Here is a 17,713-nt window from a genome sequence, read left to right as displayed (position 1 = left end):
GGAAATGGGTCTGGGCCGTTTTTCCCTCTAACAGAATGTAATCAACTAATTTCTGTACTTTAGGGAAAGATCTTACCATGATTTGACTTCGTGCTAGCAGTGATTTTAGAGAATTGGAACTAGGTCTTGCTGTTTTTGGAAGCCGCCATCTTTTTTGTTTTGTTTTTCAAGACAGGGTTTCTCTGTGTAGCCCTGGCTGTCCTAGAACTCACTACTTTGTAGACCAGGCTGGCCTCTAACTCACAGAGCTCTGTTTGCCTCTGCCTCCTGAGTGCTGGGATTAAAATGTGTGCAACCGCCATCCGACTTGGAAGCCACCATTCAGTTGCTACATCACTGAAAACCAGTGTTCTGAGGACGGGCTTCCAAAGACGACCCAGTGTCATGAGCTGTGTTGCCTCTGTGTCCAAACTTTAACCCCGTGAAATAGCCTAATAACAGCCAGTTACTGCGATGGCCACTAGATGTCTCTGTTATTTCACATTTCAGAAGAAGGAGCTCAGTCTTTCACACTCCCCCTCCTGCCCCTCTGCCTGTGTCATACTTTCCTTCTTTCATTTTTCAGATGGAATCTTGTTGTGTAATCCAGACTGAACTTCAACTCATATCTGCTGCCTCAGCCTCCCCAATTCTAGCATTATAGGTGTGTGCTATCCTGTACGATTTTACATTTTTTTAAACATAATTTATTTATTTTTTATTTTCTGTGCATTGGTGTTTTGCCTGCATATATGTCTGTGTAAAGGTGTCAGATCCCCTGGAACTGGAGTTACAGACAGTTGTGAACTGCCATGTGGGTGCTGGGAATTGAACCCAGGTCCCCTGAAAGAGCAGCGAGTGCTCTTAACCACTGAGCCATCTCTCCAGCCCGCGATTTTACCTTTTATTTATTTAAAGATAAGCAAACAACAACAACCCCCCCCCCTTGTCAGTTTTGAGACATGGCCTGTATTCTGCCTCATCCTCCGGAGTGCTGGGATTACAGGTGTCCACTCTCATCCAGTGTCAGACTGTGTAATCACCTTGGGGAGTGTCTTCTGCCACAGTCAGAATAGTTGAAGACTTCTTGTCTAAAGTGGATGTAACTGTTTCTGACATTCTTTTATGAATTCTTAAATTATACTTTGTTGTTACTTATACCCATGCCTTGGTACAAATATATTAGTGTGTACACTTTTTTTTTTCCCTTTTTTTGTTTTGTTTTGTCTTTTGAGACAGGGTTTCTCTGTGTAGCTCTGGCTGTCCTGGAACTCGTTTTGTAGACCAGGCTGGCCTCAGACTCAGAGATTTGCCTGTCTCCACCTCCAGAGTGCTGGGATTAAAAGTGTGCACCACTGCAGCCCGGCCAAGTTTGTACATTCTTATGTTTGTGTATTTTAGGGGAGATCACACCAGGGCCAACATTGATCTAATTGCTAAACAGAATATTTTATTTCCCATCAGGCCTGTTTTTAGGTTTAGTACTTATGCTGATGCTGTATTTTAAGAGTCTCTTGTGGAGCTTTTAGATTTGTTCCTAAAGTAAGTATTATTGATGTCCAAAAACATGACAGCAAATTTGGAGTTTGGTGTATATGAAATTTGTCCCCCTCCCCCCCCCCCACCATCCCCCAGACAGGGCTTCTTTGTGTATCCCTGGAGGCTGTCCTCACTCTGAAGACCAGGCAGGCCTCTAACTCACAGAAATCTGCGTGCCTCTGTCTGCCGAGTGCTGGGATTGAAGGCTGCGCCACCACTGCCTGGGGAAATTTGTCATCTTAAAGTCACCGTGTTCCTTGTATCAGGAAGGTGGACATGAGCCATAGTTTTGATTCTCAAGATAGAGGCAGGAACTTGAGATTGTACAGAAGCTTATCTTGTTAAGACAAGGTCTTCTTTGCTGCTGTGGCCTAGAACTCACAAGATCTGCCTGCCTAGCCGGGCGGGTGGTGGCGAACACCTTTAATCCCAGCACTCGGGAGGCAGAGCCAGGCGGATCTTTGTGAGTTCAAGGCCAGCCTGGTCTACGGATCGAGATCCAGGAAAGGCACAAAGCTACACAGAGAAACCCTGTCTCAAAAAAAAAAAAAAAAAAAGGCGGGGGGGGGGGGGGGGGGGGGGGGGGGGGGGGCCAGGCGGCGCTGGAGAAATGGCTCAGAGGTTAAGAGCACAGACTATTCTTCCAGAGGTCCTGAGTTCAATTCCCAGCAACCATCTGTAATGAGATCTGGCACTCTCTTCTGTGTATATAATAAATAAGTAAATCTTAAAAAAAAAAGATCTGCCTGCCTGTCTTGAAAATGCTGGGATTAAAGGCATGCACCATGGGCCCAGAAACAGCAGCATTTTTTTTTCTTTTCTTGAAAATAATTTTTTTCCATACAATATATTCTGATTATGGTTTCCCCTCCCCTACTACTTCCAATTCTTCCCCACATCCCCTCCCATCCAGTCCACACCCTTTCTGTTTTTCCTTAGAAAACAAACTGGCATCTAAGGAATAATAAATAAAATAAGACATCAAAATAAGAATTGGACAAAACAACCAAGAAAGAAAAAGCACAAGACACACACACACACACACACACACACACACACACACACACACACGTTCACACATAAAAACTGAAATCTGGAATTCATAATATATACACAAAGGACCTGTAAGGTAAAAAAACAGACAGCAACATAGTGTCCTGACTTAACATTATGAGACAAAAAACAAAAACAAAAACAAAAAACCAGAAGCTCCAAAGATGCCATTGAATTCGTTGGTCATCTCCTGCTGTCATGGGACCTCCCCTGAAGAATAGTTTGTTTCCTCAGTGGGACTATGCTGTGAAGTGTGTGGCACAAAGAAAGGCATCATGATGGAACTGTTAGAGAGACCAAAGCAGTAAAGATGTGGAAAGCACAGGCTGGGTTATTGAGAGACAAGTAGTTACGAAACATGAGTATCACACAGAGTTCTGGGGGTACTCCCAGGGTGCCAGATTTTCCTAATTTTAAGAGGGACTAGAAATCCACATTTTTTTTTTTAATAGAATTTCCTGTTTGGTGGTGAAACAATGGTAAAGACATTTTGGATTACTCATTCGTGTGTTCTGTTCTAAAAGAATGCTATATTATTTGGTATAAAGTTAACCTTGAGAATGAGATTAGTTTTACTCAGGAATTTGCAAGATTAAAGACTGTGGTGTGGAAGGAATGTGTGGGAGGGTGTAGTTGGTCATCTGTGGGGAATAGCAACTACATATTCTTGGCTCAAATAGAGCCTGCAAACCAATTTGGCTGTATTATTGATGGGGAGATGACTTGAGAAAAACATTAGAAACATGTATCTGTTATAAGGAGGGGCACTGCTAGTTGCTGAGTCAAAGTGCAGTGCCATGTCCTGTAGGCATTTGGGAAGTAAAGATGCACGTATCGCGTATAGGAGTCTTCCTGTACCGGAGCTGTCAGGCACTCCCTCCGACACTCTCCGCCCTGTCAGTGTTGGAGATGAGTCTGCCGTCTCAGTGCACTGAACTGTATCACTAGCTCTTCTTCCTTCTAATTCCAAGTGTGGAAATACCTTGTATGCTATCATTGCATAGTCTATTATAGTTTGATTTGTCTCTTGTCTTGGCTCAGTTGAGTTTACTAATACATTCTTTGCTTTCCTCCAGCTTCGTGCTCTCTATTCAATGTATCTTCGGAAAACTAAGAGTTTGAATAAATTACTCTATCATCTGTTCAGACTTATGCCAGAAAACCCTACTTATGGAGAGACAGCTATTGAGGTATCCAGTAAGGACCCCAAAACATTCTTCACCGAGGAGCTGCAGCTGAGTATTAGAGGTCAGTGGTCTACACGGCTGCATGCTTCTTAGCTACTTGACTGAGACCACATTGTACTAAACTTCCTAGAGGTATGGAGGCTAAACCCCAAATGGAAGTCTTACCTATGGGGGTGCTGAAATGCAGGATTTTCTAAAATTTATCTGATAGGACAAATTGCTGGATCTTATGAATACGTTAATAAAGAATTTTATTTGTTTTTGAAGCTTAGTATTCTATATGAGTTTTGTTTTTTTTTTTTTTTTATATATAATTTTGGTTTTTGAGACAGGGTCTCACTGTGACCCTTGCTAGCCTGGAATTCTGTAGGTCAGGATGGCATCGAACTCATAGAGATCTGTCTACCTCTTCTGGGATTAAAAATAAGTTTGAAGCCGGGCAGTGGTGGCGCACACCTTTAATCCCAGCACTTGGGAGGCAGAGCCAGGCAGATCTCTGTAAGTTCGAGGCCAGCAAGGTGCTCAGAGTGAATTCCAGGAAAGGTGCAAAGCTACACAGAGAAACCCTGTCTCAAAAAACAAAACAAAAAAACAAAAAAAAGTTTGAAGTTTGTGTTCTTCACCTGGAAACTCACGTTTTAGTTGAGACAGAAATGGAGTGCACCTGGCTGATATTATAAACTTATCTGAGGATGCATCATGTGGTGTGAAGTTTGGGGTGCTCCTTTTTTTAAAAAAAAAAAAAAACTTTTTTAGGTTTATTTTTATTTTATATATATGAGTGTTTTGTATCTGCACTACATTTCTGCTCACAGAGGCCAGAAGAGGGTGTCTGTTCCCTAGAATTAGAATTACAGACAGTTGTGTGCTGCCATGTGCATGCTGGGAATCTAGTTCCTCTGTAAGTACAACATTATCCATTAAGCCATCTGTTCAGATCCTGGGATCTTTTTGTTTATTTGTTTGTTTTGCTTTTGTTTTTGAAGACAGGGTTTCTCTGTGTAGCCCTGGCTGTTCTGTAACTTGCTCTGTAGACCAGACTGGCCTCGAACTCAGAGATCTGCCTGTCTCTGCCTCCTGAGTGCTTGGAGTAAAGATGTGCACCACCACTGCCCAGCTGCAACTTTTATAATAAAAACAAAAAACAACAACAACCTTAAATGTTCCTTTTTTTGAAAAATACTTGTCCCATTTCATTTATGGTCTTTTGTGTGAAACATAGGATATTATTTCTAGACTTTTCTGTGTCAGTGGGATTTTCACTCCTATGTCTTGTTGTGGTTCCATTTGAGTGTGTAGGAGGATGCTGATACTGTGAGTTGGGGTCGTTCTCTGTTTTATGAGCTACTACTACACTGTTGTTGAGTAAGGATGGTGGCTTTCTAAGGACTATATTGTTAGTCTGCTCTTCTGCGTGAGAAGTACATATCACTGACTTGGAATTTGTTTTTTCCTCAGAAACAGCAACTCTTCCCTACCATATTCCGCACTTAGCCTGTTCAGTCTATCACATGACTTTAAAAGACTTGCCTGCCATGGTTCGGCTGTGGTGGAATAGCAGTGAGAAGCGCGTTTTCAATATTGTAGATAGGTTTACAAGCAAGTACGTCAGCAGTGTTCTTTCTTTTCAAGAAATATCTTCTGTACAAACAAGTACACAGCTGTTCAGTGGCATGACGGTCAGTATTGTCTTAACTTTTTTCAGAAAACAAATACCTTTGATACCTTTGATTGCTTATGTCATCACAAATGGTAACCTTTTGATTCAGAATTTATAGAAAACTGTCTACCTTATTTTCTGATTCCTCTGTGCCAAGAAAGATATAGTGGGCATTCAGCTGATACGTAATACTCTGGGTGCCTTTTGACTGTTCAACAGTGCTTTGTTGTGTTAAAACCTACAAAAGTTAGGTACTTTCTATGAGTAGTCAATTGTAAGACAGACTATACATGTCATAAAGTGACTCTAAAGCATGCTAAAGTCTTTTATTTTTGAGAGAGGGTCTCACTGGTAGCCTTGGTTCACCAGAAACACACTGTGTATATGAGTCTAGATCACAGACATCCATCTGCCTCTGCCTTCAGGGTGATGGGATTAACAGCATGAGCCATCACACTCTGCCACATGCCAGGCTCTTAGAACTACTTTCCAAATGCCTGGTATCAGATAAATGATGTGTTGATCTCCTTTACCCTCCTAGGTAGTCTTCAGCTATTAGTTGATCTAACAAATGTTTGGATTTTTGAATAACAGGAAGCTATTTGGTAAAGAAAAAATACCTTTCTTGTATTGTAGGTTAAAGCGCGAGCTACCACCCGAGAAGTGATGGCTACTTACACCATCGAAGACATAGTCATTGAACTTATAATCCAGTTGCCTTCCAATTATCCGCTGGGTTCAATAACGGTGGAGAGCGGGAAAAGAATCGGGGTGGCTGTGCAGCAGTGGCGCAACTGGATGCTGCAGCTAAGCACGTACCTCACCCACCAGGTTTGTCTCTGCGCACACGCTCCCTTCCGGACCCGAGGGGTGGTCTGTTTCAAAGAGCAGTGGAGCACAAAGTGTAACCTCTGCTTACGTGACAAATTACCGATGCTTGGCTAAATACACACACGTTCCTAACTGACTTGAAGCTCCCTCCATCCCTGCTTGAAGTTTCAAAGCTCTGATGAATGTTCTGTTGTTCGGCAGGGACAGGCTTTATTCCCCTGACACTGACTGCAGAAGGTGGAGAATTGAGGGACTCCTGAGAGGGACTAGGTTGATGCGTGCTGCTTTCTCAGTAGCTTTTACCCCTGCACTTCAACTTGCCTTTGAGCTTAAACAATCAAATCTCCGGTGTTGTTTGTTTGTTGTAAAGTATATATTTTAAGTACTTTACAATAAAGGAAATTATTTTAAAGCAGATTTACATTCCATTATTGTGAGTCAGCTGAGGTCAGATGATGTCATCACTGTCAGTTGAAAATTAGAAAAGCTGTTCTGAATGACCTAATTTCACTAGAGAAGTTGAGAACATATCACTTAGAGGATTGGTTCAGAAGGCTTTAAAGTCTTTTTCTTTTTTTTTTTAAGAATATCTTTTATCTTTTCCAGTTTCCTACATATATACACTGTATGTTGAGCATACCTACTCTCCGTCTCCCTCCCCGACTCCCTGCCCCAGCCACCCTCAGCTCATCTCCCTTCATCTTCCCTCTTTCCTGTCATAGTGGTCCCATCCCCACAGAGTCCAGTTAACGCTGCCTGCTGTCCTTCCTGTGGACTGGTCTTGTTGGCTTGGCCTTGTGCAGGTGGCCACAGCTGCAGTACAGAGTTCCTGAGTGCAGAAGCCCTGCCTGTCCCGAAGACAGCATCCTCACAGCCTCTGGGGCGTATACTCTTTCCACTCCCTCTTCGAGATGGTTCCTACTCTCTGAGTGGTTGATTCCGATGCCTCATTTGGGGTTTAGCGGTCAAATGTCATCTATCCTCTAGCATTTGACCACTCAGGAGCCTCTATATTGCTGCCCACTTGAGAGAGAGCATCACTTATCTATGGGTTTGAAGCTTAAGTGTTTAGAAGGAAATTTAAAAACATGCTTGTCATTTAGCAAAACAAAAGTAATAGGGCTGTGGGCTTTTGATGAGGGAATTCGCTCCTGTGCAGCAGGTCACAGAGCCAGGGAGAAAGCTGCTGTTACCCCAACAGTCTCGTCACTATTGCACCAGTAGACAGGCACATCCTGCCTGGAAAGTCCGCATTGTAGCAGAGTTCAGTCTGGGTAAGACAGTTGATGTCCTTTCTCCCTCAGTGGTCTACATAGCACCTTCTGGCACTGGGAAGTTCTAGTTTGATTTCTCTATGTTCGACCACCAGAGTGTGTTATGTCTTATTACCTAGTTCTGGTGGGCAGCTGGGGTAATGATAATAGCCTTTGTTGTTTGGGGGCCTCTGGTACCTTACTAACGAACCATTCATGCAAAGGTAGCATTACGTTAAGATTTTTTTAAAATTACTTTTATTTTTTTAAAGAGAATACAGTGTTTGGGTGGGGGTATAGGTAGGTGGATAAAGAGAATACAATGTTTGCGTGGGGGTATAGGTAGGTGGATAAAGAGAATACAGTGTTTGGGTGGGGGTATAGGTAGGTGGATAAAGAGAATATACAGTGTTTGGGTGGGGGTATAGGTAGGTGGATAAAGAGAATACAGTGTTTGGGTGGGGGTATAGGTAGGTGGATAAAGGGAATACAGTGTTTGGGTGGGGGGTATAGGTAGGTGGATAAAGGGAATACAGTGTTTGGGTGGGGGTATAGGTAGGTGGATAAAGGGAATACAGTGTTTGGGTGGGGGTATAGGTAGGTGGATAAAGGGAATACAGTGTTTGGGTGGGGGTATAGGTAGGTGGATAAAGGGAATACAGTGTTTGGGTGGGGGTATAGGTAGGTGGATAAAGAGAATACAGTGTTTGGGTGGGGGTATAGGTAGGTGGATAAAGAGAATACAGTGTTTGGGTGGGGGTATAGGTAGGTGGATAAAGGGAATACAGTGTTTGGGTGGGGGTATAGGTAGGTGGATAAAGGGAATACAGTGTTTGGGTGGGGGTATAGGTAGGTGGAGGTAGATCTGAGTGGAAATGGGGAGGAGCTGGTAGATATGGTAGATATGTTCAAAATATATTGTATGAAATTCTCAGAGATTAATAAAAAGCCTAAATAAATAATATATATAGATTTATATAAATATATATTTAAATGATTTTATAAGATACGGGTTTCTATAAGGGTTTCTCATACTCCCTTAGCTCACTCACTTCCAAACTTTCCCTTTTCTTCTGTGTCCCTGCCTGAATCTCACTTAAACCTTTAACCACCAGTATTTCCTGTAAAAACTGTGAAAAATTACATTTTTTCCTAAAAATTGAGATTATTTCAGACAACATTTAGGAAAGTTAGGAGATAATATAACCAACCAGATTCTCCTTTCAGAATTAAATTTCAGCTTTGGAATTTGTGGGATTGAATAAAAGTAACATTTGGAGGCCTTCAGTGTGTAGTGACTTTCTTTCCTCTTTACTTACAGAATGGAAGTATTATGGAAGGCTTAGCATTATGGAAGAATAATGTAGACAAACGTTTTGAGGGTGTTGAAGATTGTATGATCTGCTTCTCAGTTATTCATGGTTTCAACTATTCTCTTCCCAAAAAAGCCTGTAGAACATGCAAGAAAAAGTTCCACTCAGCCTGCTTGGTAAGGCAAAGAGAAATTTCTTCCATGCTTTGTGCTCTGTATAGATGTGATATTTATTTGGAAGATGGTGTGTCGGGATGGTAAGATGGTTCAGCAGGTAAAGGAAAGGCACTTGCTGCCCAAGACTGGCAACCATGTAAAGGAGGGAACCAACAAGAGTTGTTCTCTGACCTCAAGCCCTCGGCACTGCACATTCCTGTCATGTAGACACCCACAGTTTAAAGAAAGACACTATGTGTTTATAGAAGACATTAAGAAGGGAAGTTTCAAAATCTGGAGTAAAAGAGCAGTGACTTACTGAGGTGGAATATGAAAGCACTTTAATGAGTGGGTACTCTCATAGACCTCTTGGCACTCGGTGAATTGATGGTCTTTGAGATCTAGACCAGGACAGGAGGCTCTAAGACTTGACTCGGACCATCCATCCTCAGAGCCTTTTGCTCTTTGTAAACATCATATTGAAAAGGACACTGATTGAGTCATTTCTTCGTAGATCTTCTACCTTAGTTTTCTGCATGAGCCTAAGTATGCAGGGCCAAGGGATCATAGTGCAGCCTCTAGAAAGAACATTTAGTTATGTTAATTGTGGAGATGGGAAGGCAACAGTTTTCATTTTATCATTTAGATTACCATATATATGTGGTAATTTATAAATTATATTCATGACGTTACTCTTTTGCTTGTGAAAGAATTATTTCCATACGTTAATGAGTTTTGAATTGTAGTCTGTGGTATATATAGTAATCTAATAAACTTTAAAACTTTATTCTAACATTAAATCCTTTTCTTTTTCAGTACAAATGGTTTACATCTAGCAACAAATCCACCTGTCCACTCTGTCGTGAGACCTTTTTCTGAGGGTTTTGGTTTTTTTATTGTACGTTGTCCCTGCAGTAGGTCAAGCCAGAGGCAACGGATTTGGCTCCATCTTGAAGTGCTGATGTGAGGAAGCCAGTGAGCATGACAGAAATGGCATCTCTGTTGATGTGACCCTGACATCAGGCTCACTTCTCTTTAGATCGCTTTGTAAATCTTTGGAAATTCTTTTCTTTTACAAGAGAATATTACATATTTGAGAGAAAATATTTATATTAATGGTTTAATCTCTTTGTATATTTAAAAATAAATATATCTCTTCTCAAAAATACCCTAAATTATAGAACTGAAATTTGTGAAAGCATTAGCTCTATTGTAACTTATAACTCATCAAGTCTGGTGGTGTGTGTTGTAGAGCAGTCCAGGTGTCAAAGCAGAATGAACCGAGAGCTGATTGACATCTGTAGGTAAAACTGAAGATGTTTGTTTGTTAGTGATGCCGGGAAATTAAAAGTATCTCTGATTTTCATAGATTGTTCTCATGATAAAGTGACACTAAGCTCTTTACATCCATATCCAGAGGTGTTTGAAGTGCACTCTGAAATCTCACATGGAAGAATGAACTGAACTCCAAGAGGCTCTGTTGAGAATTATGAAATTTATAAATTATACTCATGACATTAATCTTTTGCTTGTGAAAGAATTATTTCCATATGTTAATGAGTTTTGAATTGTAAATTTGTGAATGAATTTGTTACTCAGTTTAGTGAGTCTCCAAAGAGTAGAAATTTGAGGTAAGCAGTTATTTGATTATTTGTAGAGTAAAATGGTAGTTGTCTATCAAGAAAGGAACAGATAAGTATGCTTACTAAAGCATGATGATGTGTGGAAAAACCAGTACTTAAAAATACTGTAGGAGACTTTAAATGTTGTAAGCAGTTTGCTGTCCGTACTGGCCATGGTTACAGATCAGGAATTGGGGGAGCTAATTACTTAAAACCTTCAGAAATGAAGGCTTTAGTACTAAGTAAAATTAAGTCTTTAGTATTTTGTTTTTGTTTTGAGACAGGATTTCACTGTGTAGTTCTGGGCAGGTCTGGAATTCATTATGTAGACCAGACTAGCCTGGAACTCAAGAGATCTGCCTGCCTCTGCCTCCCAAATGCTGGGATGGATGAAAGGTACGTGCCACCAAGCCTGGTGAAGTCTGAATAGACTGAAGTGTTTAAACAAGTAAAAAAACCTGCCTTTGCTACAGTACCATTGCCTTTAAAAACTGTATCCAAAGTATGAGGTATAGAAGTTTGGATCTTAGGCCAAGTTTATCACAGTCTTTCCATTTCCTATCTAGTAGTTAGGACACCTAGAAGGTCAGTTCATCTCTGCAAATGTTTAATTAGAAGGGTGCAACTCATGTCAAATAAAATTACTGCTTACCATGAACTGCTCAACATGACTGTTATTGAAATAGTATGAATTTGGTCAGGATTACAGTCCAGAGTGAGAACTATGTGGGTTACAGATGCAGCATTGGTTTGCCTGTCTTCTGATTTGTTTGTGTGTAGTATTTAATTATCTTACAGTCTTGAGGTTCAGGGACAGAGTGAAGTGTAGATATCAAAATTCTACTACCTCTTCTTAACCCCTTAAGACATTCTCTTACCTTTCCTATGTCTGCCTCTGACACAGTAATCTCAAGGATTGTGTAATACCCCTGTGAAAATTTTTCTTTTAAAGTGGTTTTACAATAAAATTTTGTTTATAACCCTTCCAGTATTGGTTCTTCTTGACTCCTTACCCAAAGTCCAAGTAGAAGAGAGAGTAGCAGAGCTTAGGCTTCCTGCAGCTGGAGAGGGCAGCAGGTTAGGAGGGAGGAACGTCATACTCGGGACTCTGAATACATTCGTGGAAGACTTGTGTGCATAGTTGTCAGCTCACTTCTTTGCTGTGCTAAAGAAAGCTTTCTAGAAGGAAGACTGAAATCCAGAATTCCACGTTCAGATTTCATTTATTTAGTTTTAATGACACTCACATACAGGATACCAGCCTTGAAAATTTTAGCATGAAAGATCTTAAATTTGCCAGAGAATCAAGGCCCCATTATAAATTTACTTAAAAACCCAAACTAAATATAGCAATTGTTTAAAATTTATTTTTACTTATTTCTCTCGTGATTTAATATATTTATATGCATTTCTATAGTTTAAATGTTAACACGATAAATTTTTATGATGTGAATAATTATTATTTGATTATGCCATTAAGTTCTTTCAAATTACAACATATTTCAAATATATAGAAAATAATAATAAATCCTTGTACTCTTCCCATACTATTTTGCCTATTGTGATTCTGATTTTTATAGAAATAGAATGTTCCTCTTTGGTATTCTCTGACCCATCCTCCTTCCTTCTCCAGAGCCAGTTCACTGTTTGGGAAGTGTGTGCGCGTCCTTCCGACTTGGGGGTTTACACTTCCTGCTCTATGTTTGTGTCCATAGAGAATGTGTGGCGGGCTTCTGTTTTGAAGTTGAAGGTGCTTTCCTCCTTGGCATCCTTGGCCGCCTGCTTCTTCACTTACCTGCTGTTTAACATCCCCCCCTGCCAGTCTTCCTAACAGCTATTTGGGCAGTTTTTGCTATTTTGAGCAAATACGTTGCTCTGCACCTTCCCCCAGCAAATGTGGTAGGTGCTCTGGAGGCATGAGTTACAGTGGAATTCCAGGTAACAGGATGTGTAAACTGTTGGTTTACATGAATGTCAAATTGCTCTCTAACTTGGCTGCACGTTGGCACATCTCACAGTACGGTAAGAGGGTTCCGGTTCGTACTTGCCACTCATGCTTAGTCCTTATTGACACTTTCCAGTTTCTAGTTGGAGAGCTGTGAGCTAGGAAAGCATTGTATACCTGGTCTGTATCTCCTGTTATCTTTGTTATATGATTCATATTTTCCTAACTGTGGAGAGACCCAGTTTCATTCATTCTTGATGGTCATTATTTTACAAACATGCCCACAATTTATGCTTATTTTTCTACTAGGTTACTTGTATTTTTAAATATATAGTCACATAATGCTTTACTATCTAGTTAAGCATATAGCTTGTCCTCAACATGGGTGTGTTGTGTAATCACCATACATTATATGTGTGTATGAAATTGAAGACAGCAATGTTCTAAAATTAAAAAAAAAAACCACGGTATGTTGTAAGATGAATTGCTAAAGTCATAAACAAAGAACCTGGAGCCAGATACTGGAGTTAAAACTGAGAGATTGGAGGAACAGGACAAGCCACAGCCAACCTTACCTCACGGACACCTGTCTCCAAAGAGACCTACTTCCTGTATACCCATGCCTATATGCCTTTCTGTTCTGCCAGCTCACTTCCTCTCTCCACACAGCTACAGCACTTCCTGTCTGTCTGTACAAACCTCCAGACCTCTATGGTTAGTGCTGGGTTAACCCATGTGCTACCATGCCTGGCTTTGTTCCCAGTGTGGCCTTGAACTCAAGAGATCCACATGGATCTTTGCCTCCAGAGTGATAGGATTAAAGGTGTGTGCTACCGTTGCCTGACTTCTATGTTTAATATAGTGACTTTTTTCCTCTGATCCTCAGGTAAGCTTTATTGGGGTGCACAAAGAAAACATCCCCACAGTATGTGACTTTAATTTCAGTTTTTCCATTTAATTAAATTGATCATTCTTTTCCATTTTGATTCAGCCATATTTTATGTCTTAAACGGTTTTATTAGGGTTCTCTAGAGGAACAGAACTTACAGAATGAATGTATATATTAGAATGGCATACAGATTGTGGTCCAACAATGGCTGTCTACCAGCGGAAGGTCCAATAGTTGTTCAGTCCATGAGGCTGGATGTCTCAGCTGGTCTTCAGCACATCCCAGAAGCCAAAAGTAGGCTCTAAATGCTAGTGAAGGAATGGACTTGCCAGCAAGAACAAGCAGGCAAAGAGCAAAAACTTCCTTCTTCCATGTCCTTTTACAGGCTGCCAGCAGGAGTTGTGGCCCAGATTAAAGGTGGATCTTCCCACCTCAAAAGATCCAGATTTAAAGTGGGTCTTCCTACCTCAAATGATTTAATTAAAATCCCTCACAGATGTGCTCATCACTTGGGTTTTAGTTAAACTCCAGATACAGCCAGGTTGACAGTAGGCATCACAACATTCTAAAGCTCTCCTGTCCTCACCAATTTTTACTTTATAGGTCTTACAACCCAACTCTTTTTCTGCTCCAAATTAGAGGTAGTAGAAATGTTATGTATCTGTGATGGAATCCTCCAGTGTCTGTATAGATTTGTCTTTCCATTTTGCAGATATTCCTTATAAAAGGTCTTATTCAGGGTGTTCACCTGTCTCTGGTATCTTTGACTTACTGTGAACTTTAAGAATAAGGACTCCTGGTTTCAAACAGCCAACTCATGCACTGAGCACAGGACCCGGTCTCACTGCCTGGATGCCTCCCAAACAGATCAAGCCAATCAACTGTCTCACTTATCCAGAGGGCCTGATCCAGTTGGGGGCCCCTCAGCCATTGGTTCATAGTTCATGTGTTTCCATTCTTTGGCTATTTGTCCCTGTGTTTTATCCAACCTTGCTCAGCCTGGGAGGAGGGTTTTACTCCAGAATCCAGAAGGCCTGCAACTGCAGAGGCCCTGGATGGATTCCCTGTCTGCCATTACAAACCTCAGACACCATGGGTTTGCTGGACCACATGGCCAGAGTGCCAGAGCAGCTCACACGCAGCCTGGACTTGGAAGTCTACCAGGTTGATCTCAATCCTCCGGGGGGGGTGGGGGGGTGGGGGGGGTGGAGGGTTGTCTTTGCCCTGGAGATGGGAAATGGGGGGTGGGCTGGGGGAAAGGGGAGGGGGGGGGGAGGAAGGGGGAGAACAAGGGAATCCATGGCTGATATGTAGAATTAAATTATATTGTAAAATAAAATTAAATTAAAAAAAAAAAAGAAAGAATAAGGACTCCTTTCAGTAACACCAAGGCATCCTGTAATTTGTGGTTTTGATTACCCAGATTCTATAGGGTACTTGGGGGGTAGGAAACAACTTAGTTTCACTGAATTGGCCTATGAAGTAATGGGCTTAACTATGGCATTTTCATGTGTCACTACACTATTCCATTTTCATCTCTTCTCAGCATCAGCTGGAGGCATGGATACCGTTTCTCTCCATTGCAGTCTGGTAAACCTCATGTACACTAAGGCAGGGCAGGCCAGGGCCTTCTCAGAGTTCTCCCTTGAACACAGCATACATGTGGTGTAACTGATGAAGACACACCCGTGTTCATACTAACTGCTGTGCTGTAATAATGTGTGCTGCTCTTGTGCCTGCCAGCAGTGAAACTAGCTGACGTAGGCTGCAGGCAGGGTACAAATCAGCCATCCTGTACGTTCTTGGACAGTTCAGTGTGGTGGACTTTCCCCTTTGGAGTTGCCATTAGTGCAGCTTGCTAAAGCCAACAGGTTTTCACCTACCTGTCCACTCCCCAAATGTGGCACATTGGCAGCAAGACCACAGGTTGGAAACAAGTGTTCCTGAGTACCTGAGGTCTCACCTACAGCCTGCTCCCTTCCCACTCTTCCAAGTCCAGGCTGGCGTGTGAGCTGCTCTGGCACTCTGGCCATGTGGTCCAGAAACCCATGGTGTCTGAGCTTGTAATGGGAAGACAGGGGAATCCATCCAGGGCCTCTGCAGTTGCAGGCCTTCTGGATTCTGGAGTAAAACCCTGCTAGTAAAACAGCTGCTTTTGCTTTAAGTGACAGCCCCTGGCCTGACACTGTCTTTATCTTGGCCGATATGAATAGAGAATATTGACCACCAAGTTATCCTGACCCTAGTTACCCTATCATGAACTGGGAATTATCATTTTTATTTGAAAATTTCATACATGTATATAATGTATATTGATCATAATCACCCCTCACCCACCCTCATATCTCCTCAACTTCATGCCCTACTTTTTGAGTTACATATACAGGGCTGGAGAGGTGGCTTACTGACTAAAAGCACTTACTGCTCTATGGTGATATTTTATTTGTATTAAAATGTTATTTGTATGTTAATAAATAAAGTTGCCTGGGGGTCCAGAGCTATTAGCAAGCCATAGGAAAGCCGGGCAGTGGTGGCGTACACTTGTAATCCCAGCACTTGGTAGGCAGAGCTAGGTAAGTCTCTGTGTGTTCAGGGGATACAGCCAGCATTGGATACACATGCCTTTAATCTCAAAACCAACCATAGAAGACCTGAAGTCTATACAGACAGGCAGTGACGAGGCGGTCATGTGGTTGGGTTTACAACCAATGAGAAGGCAAAACAGAAAGTCTATATAAAGACCTTTAACACAGGAAGTAGCTCTCTTTCGGAGAGGTAGGACCACCGCAGGAGGAAGGGTAAGGTTTTAGCTCTTAGCTCCTGACCTCTTGGCTTTTTCTTCTTTGCATTGGTTCTGTGTTTCTTATTTAATAAGACGGTTGGTTACAACTACACTGCTCTCTTCGAGGGGACCCAAGTTTGGTTCCAAAGCCTGTGCTGGGTGGTTTAAAAACCATGTGTAATTCTAGTTCTAGGTCACCTGGCACTGTCTTCTGGCTCACATGCGGCACATATTCACACACACATACACCTTTAAAAGATTGTATCTGGCCAGGTGGTGGGTGGTGCATACCTTTTATCTCAGCACTCGGGAGGCAAAGGCAGGCGGATCTCTGGAGTTTGAGGGTAGTCTACAAATCGAGTTTCAGGACAGCCAAAGCTGTAACAGAGAAAACCCTGTCTCAGACAACAAAACAAAACAAAAGCTTACCTGTGTATATTTTTTTTAACTCACTGAGTCCAGGCAGTGCTCCTATATCCATATGGGGTACAGGGTTGTTCACTGAGCATAGGTAGGCAATGTACCATTAGCCACCCCTAAAAGAAATAAGAGAGGGAACGTGGCCACAATCCCTGCAAATTATCATCTAAGGTTACCTCCATAGGAGGTATATGGCTGGACTTTTTGGATGACATCACTGGCCTCTGGTGGGTCTTTATGAATAACTATAGAGAAAAAAGTACCTTCCTGATGAATGCCTGGTAGCAGTCATTGAGTGGTGTTATTTTGTTCAAAAAAATGAATCAACGCCCCCATTTGAGTTTTTAATCATGTTGTTTATGATAATCCACTGTAAACTGTTTAATATTACCATTGTGTAAAAACACATGCCACCACAAAAGAGTGAAGTTCTTTTATTCCTGCAGTTTTACCTCCGCCTCTGTCATGGACACACATCAATACAATGCCTCAGCTGGATTTTTAAAATAGCATGTGTGGGATAAAATTCATCTGCAGCTTCTTTGCACGAGTTGTAACGAGTTGCCATGGAGCCTCTGGTTCAGGGTCTACACAGAGACTCGTTTCAAAGGCTATATGTTCAGTGGAATGGATAGCTGGCATTTATTTTAACCAGTGTCCTTTCTGATGGACATTTAGGGTGATCATATTACTTTGCTTTTATATATAGCTAATGCTTTATCAAACATAATTTCATATATAAATATAACATAAAATGTAAATTATAAAGAGTATACACATTTACTTGCACACGTACAGAAATACCCATATACTTGAGTCCCTGAAAACAAAATGCTCCAGCTTAACATCTTTTTGGTTTTTTAGGTTTATGTTGTTTTCTGTGTATGGGTGTGTTGCTTTATGTGTATCACCTGTGTGTCTGGTATCCAGAGGTCAGAAAAGGGTAGGATCCCTTGGAACTAAGGTTATGGGTGGCTGTGAGCCACCATGTGGGTGCTCAAAACTGGACCCTACACCTCTGTGTTAGCAGCCAGTGCTCTTAACCTCTTAGCCATTTATCCAGCCCTCACCTCTTCTTCTTTTTT

The 17,713-nt window shown here is 41.6% G+C and overlaps 1 protein-coding gene across 1 annotated transcript in view; it reads left to right on the top strand.

The window, feature by feature from the left end:
- Ltn1 (listerin E3 ubiquitin protein ligase 1) overlaps positions 1-11,577 on the top strand; it is a 56,175-nt gene extending 44,598 nt beyond the window's left edge. The window contains exons 26-30 of the mRNA XM_052741074.1: positions 3,648-3,819; positions 5,217-5,437; positions 6,055-6,249; positions 8,824-8,991; positions 9,787-11,577. Coding sequence (XP_052597034.1) covers positions 3,648-3,819; positions 5,217-5,437; positions 6,055-6,249; positions 8,824-8,991; positions 9,787-9,849 — 819 coding nt within the window. The 3' untranslated portion in view covers positions 9,850-11,577. The remainder of the gene's footprint in view (positions 1-3,647; positions 3,820-5,216; positions 5,438-6,054; positions 6,250-8,823; positions 8,992-9,786) is intronic.
- Positions 11,578-17,713: the final 6,136 nt, after the last annotated feature.

The sequence above is a fragment of the Peromyscus californicus genome, unplaced genomic scaffold (genome assembly GCF_007827085.1).
Source record: "Peromyscus californicus insignis strain IS unplaced genomic scaffold, ASM782708v3 Scaffold_16__1_contigs__length_79575227, whole genome shotgun sequence".
NCBI lineage: Eukaryota > Metazoa > Chordata > Mammalia > Rodentia > Cricetidae > Peromyscus > Peromyscus californicus.
Note: the sequence above shows the minus strand (reverse complement) of the source record. Positions and strands in the feature narration are given on the sequence as shown.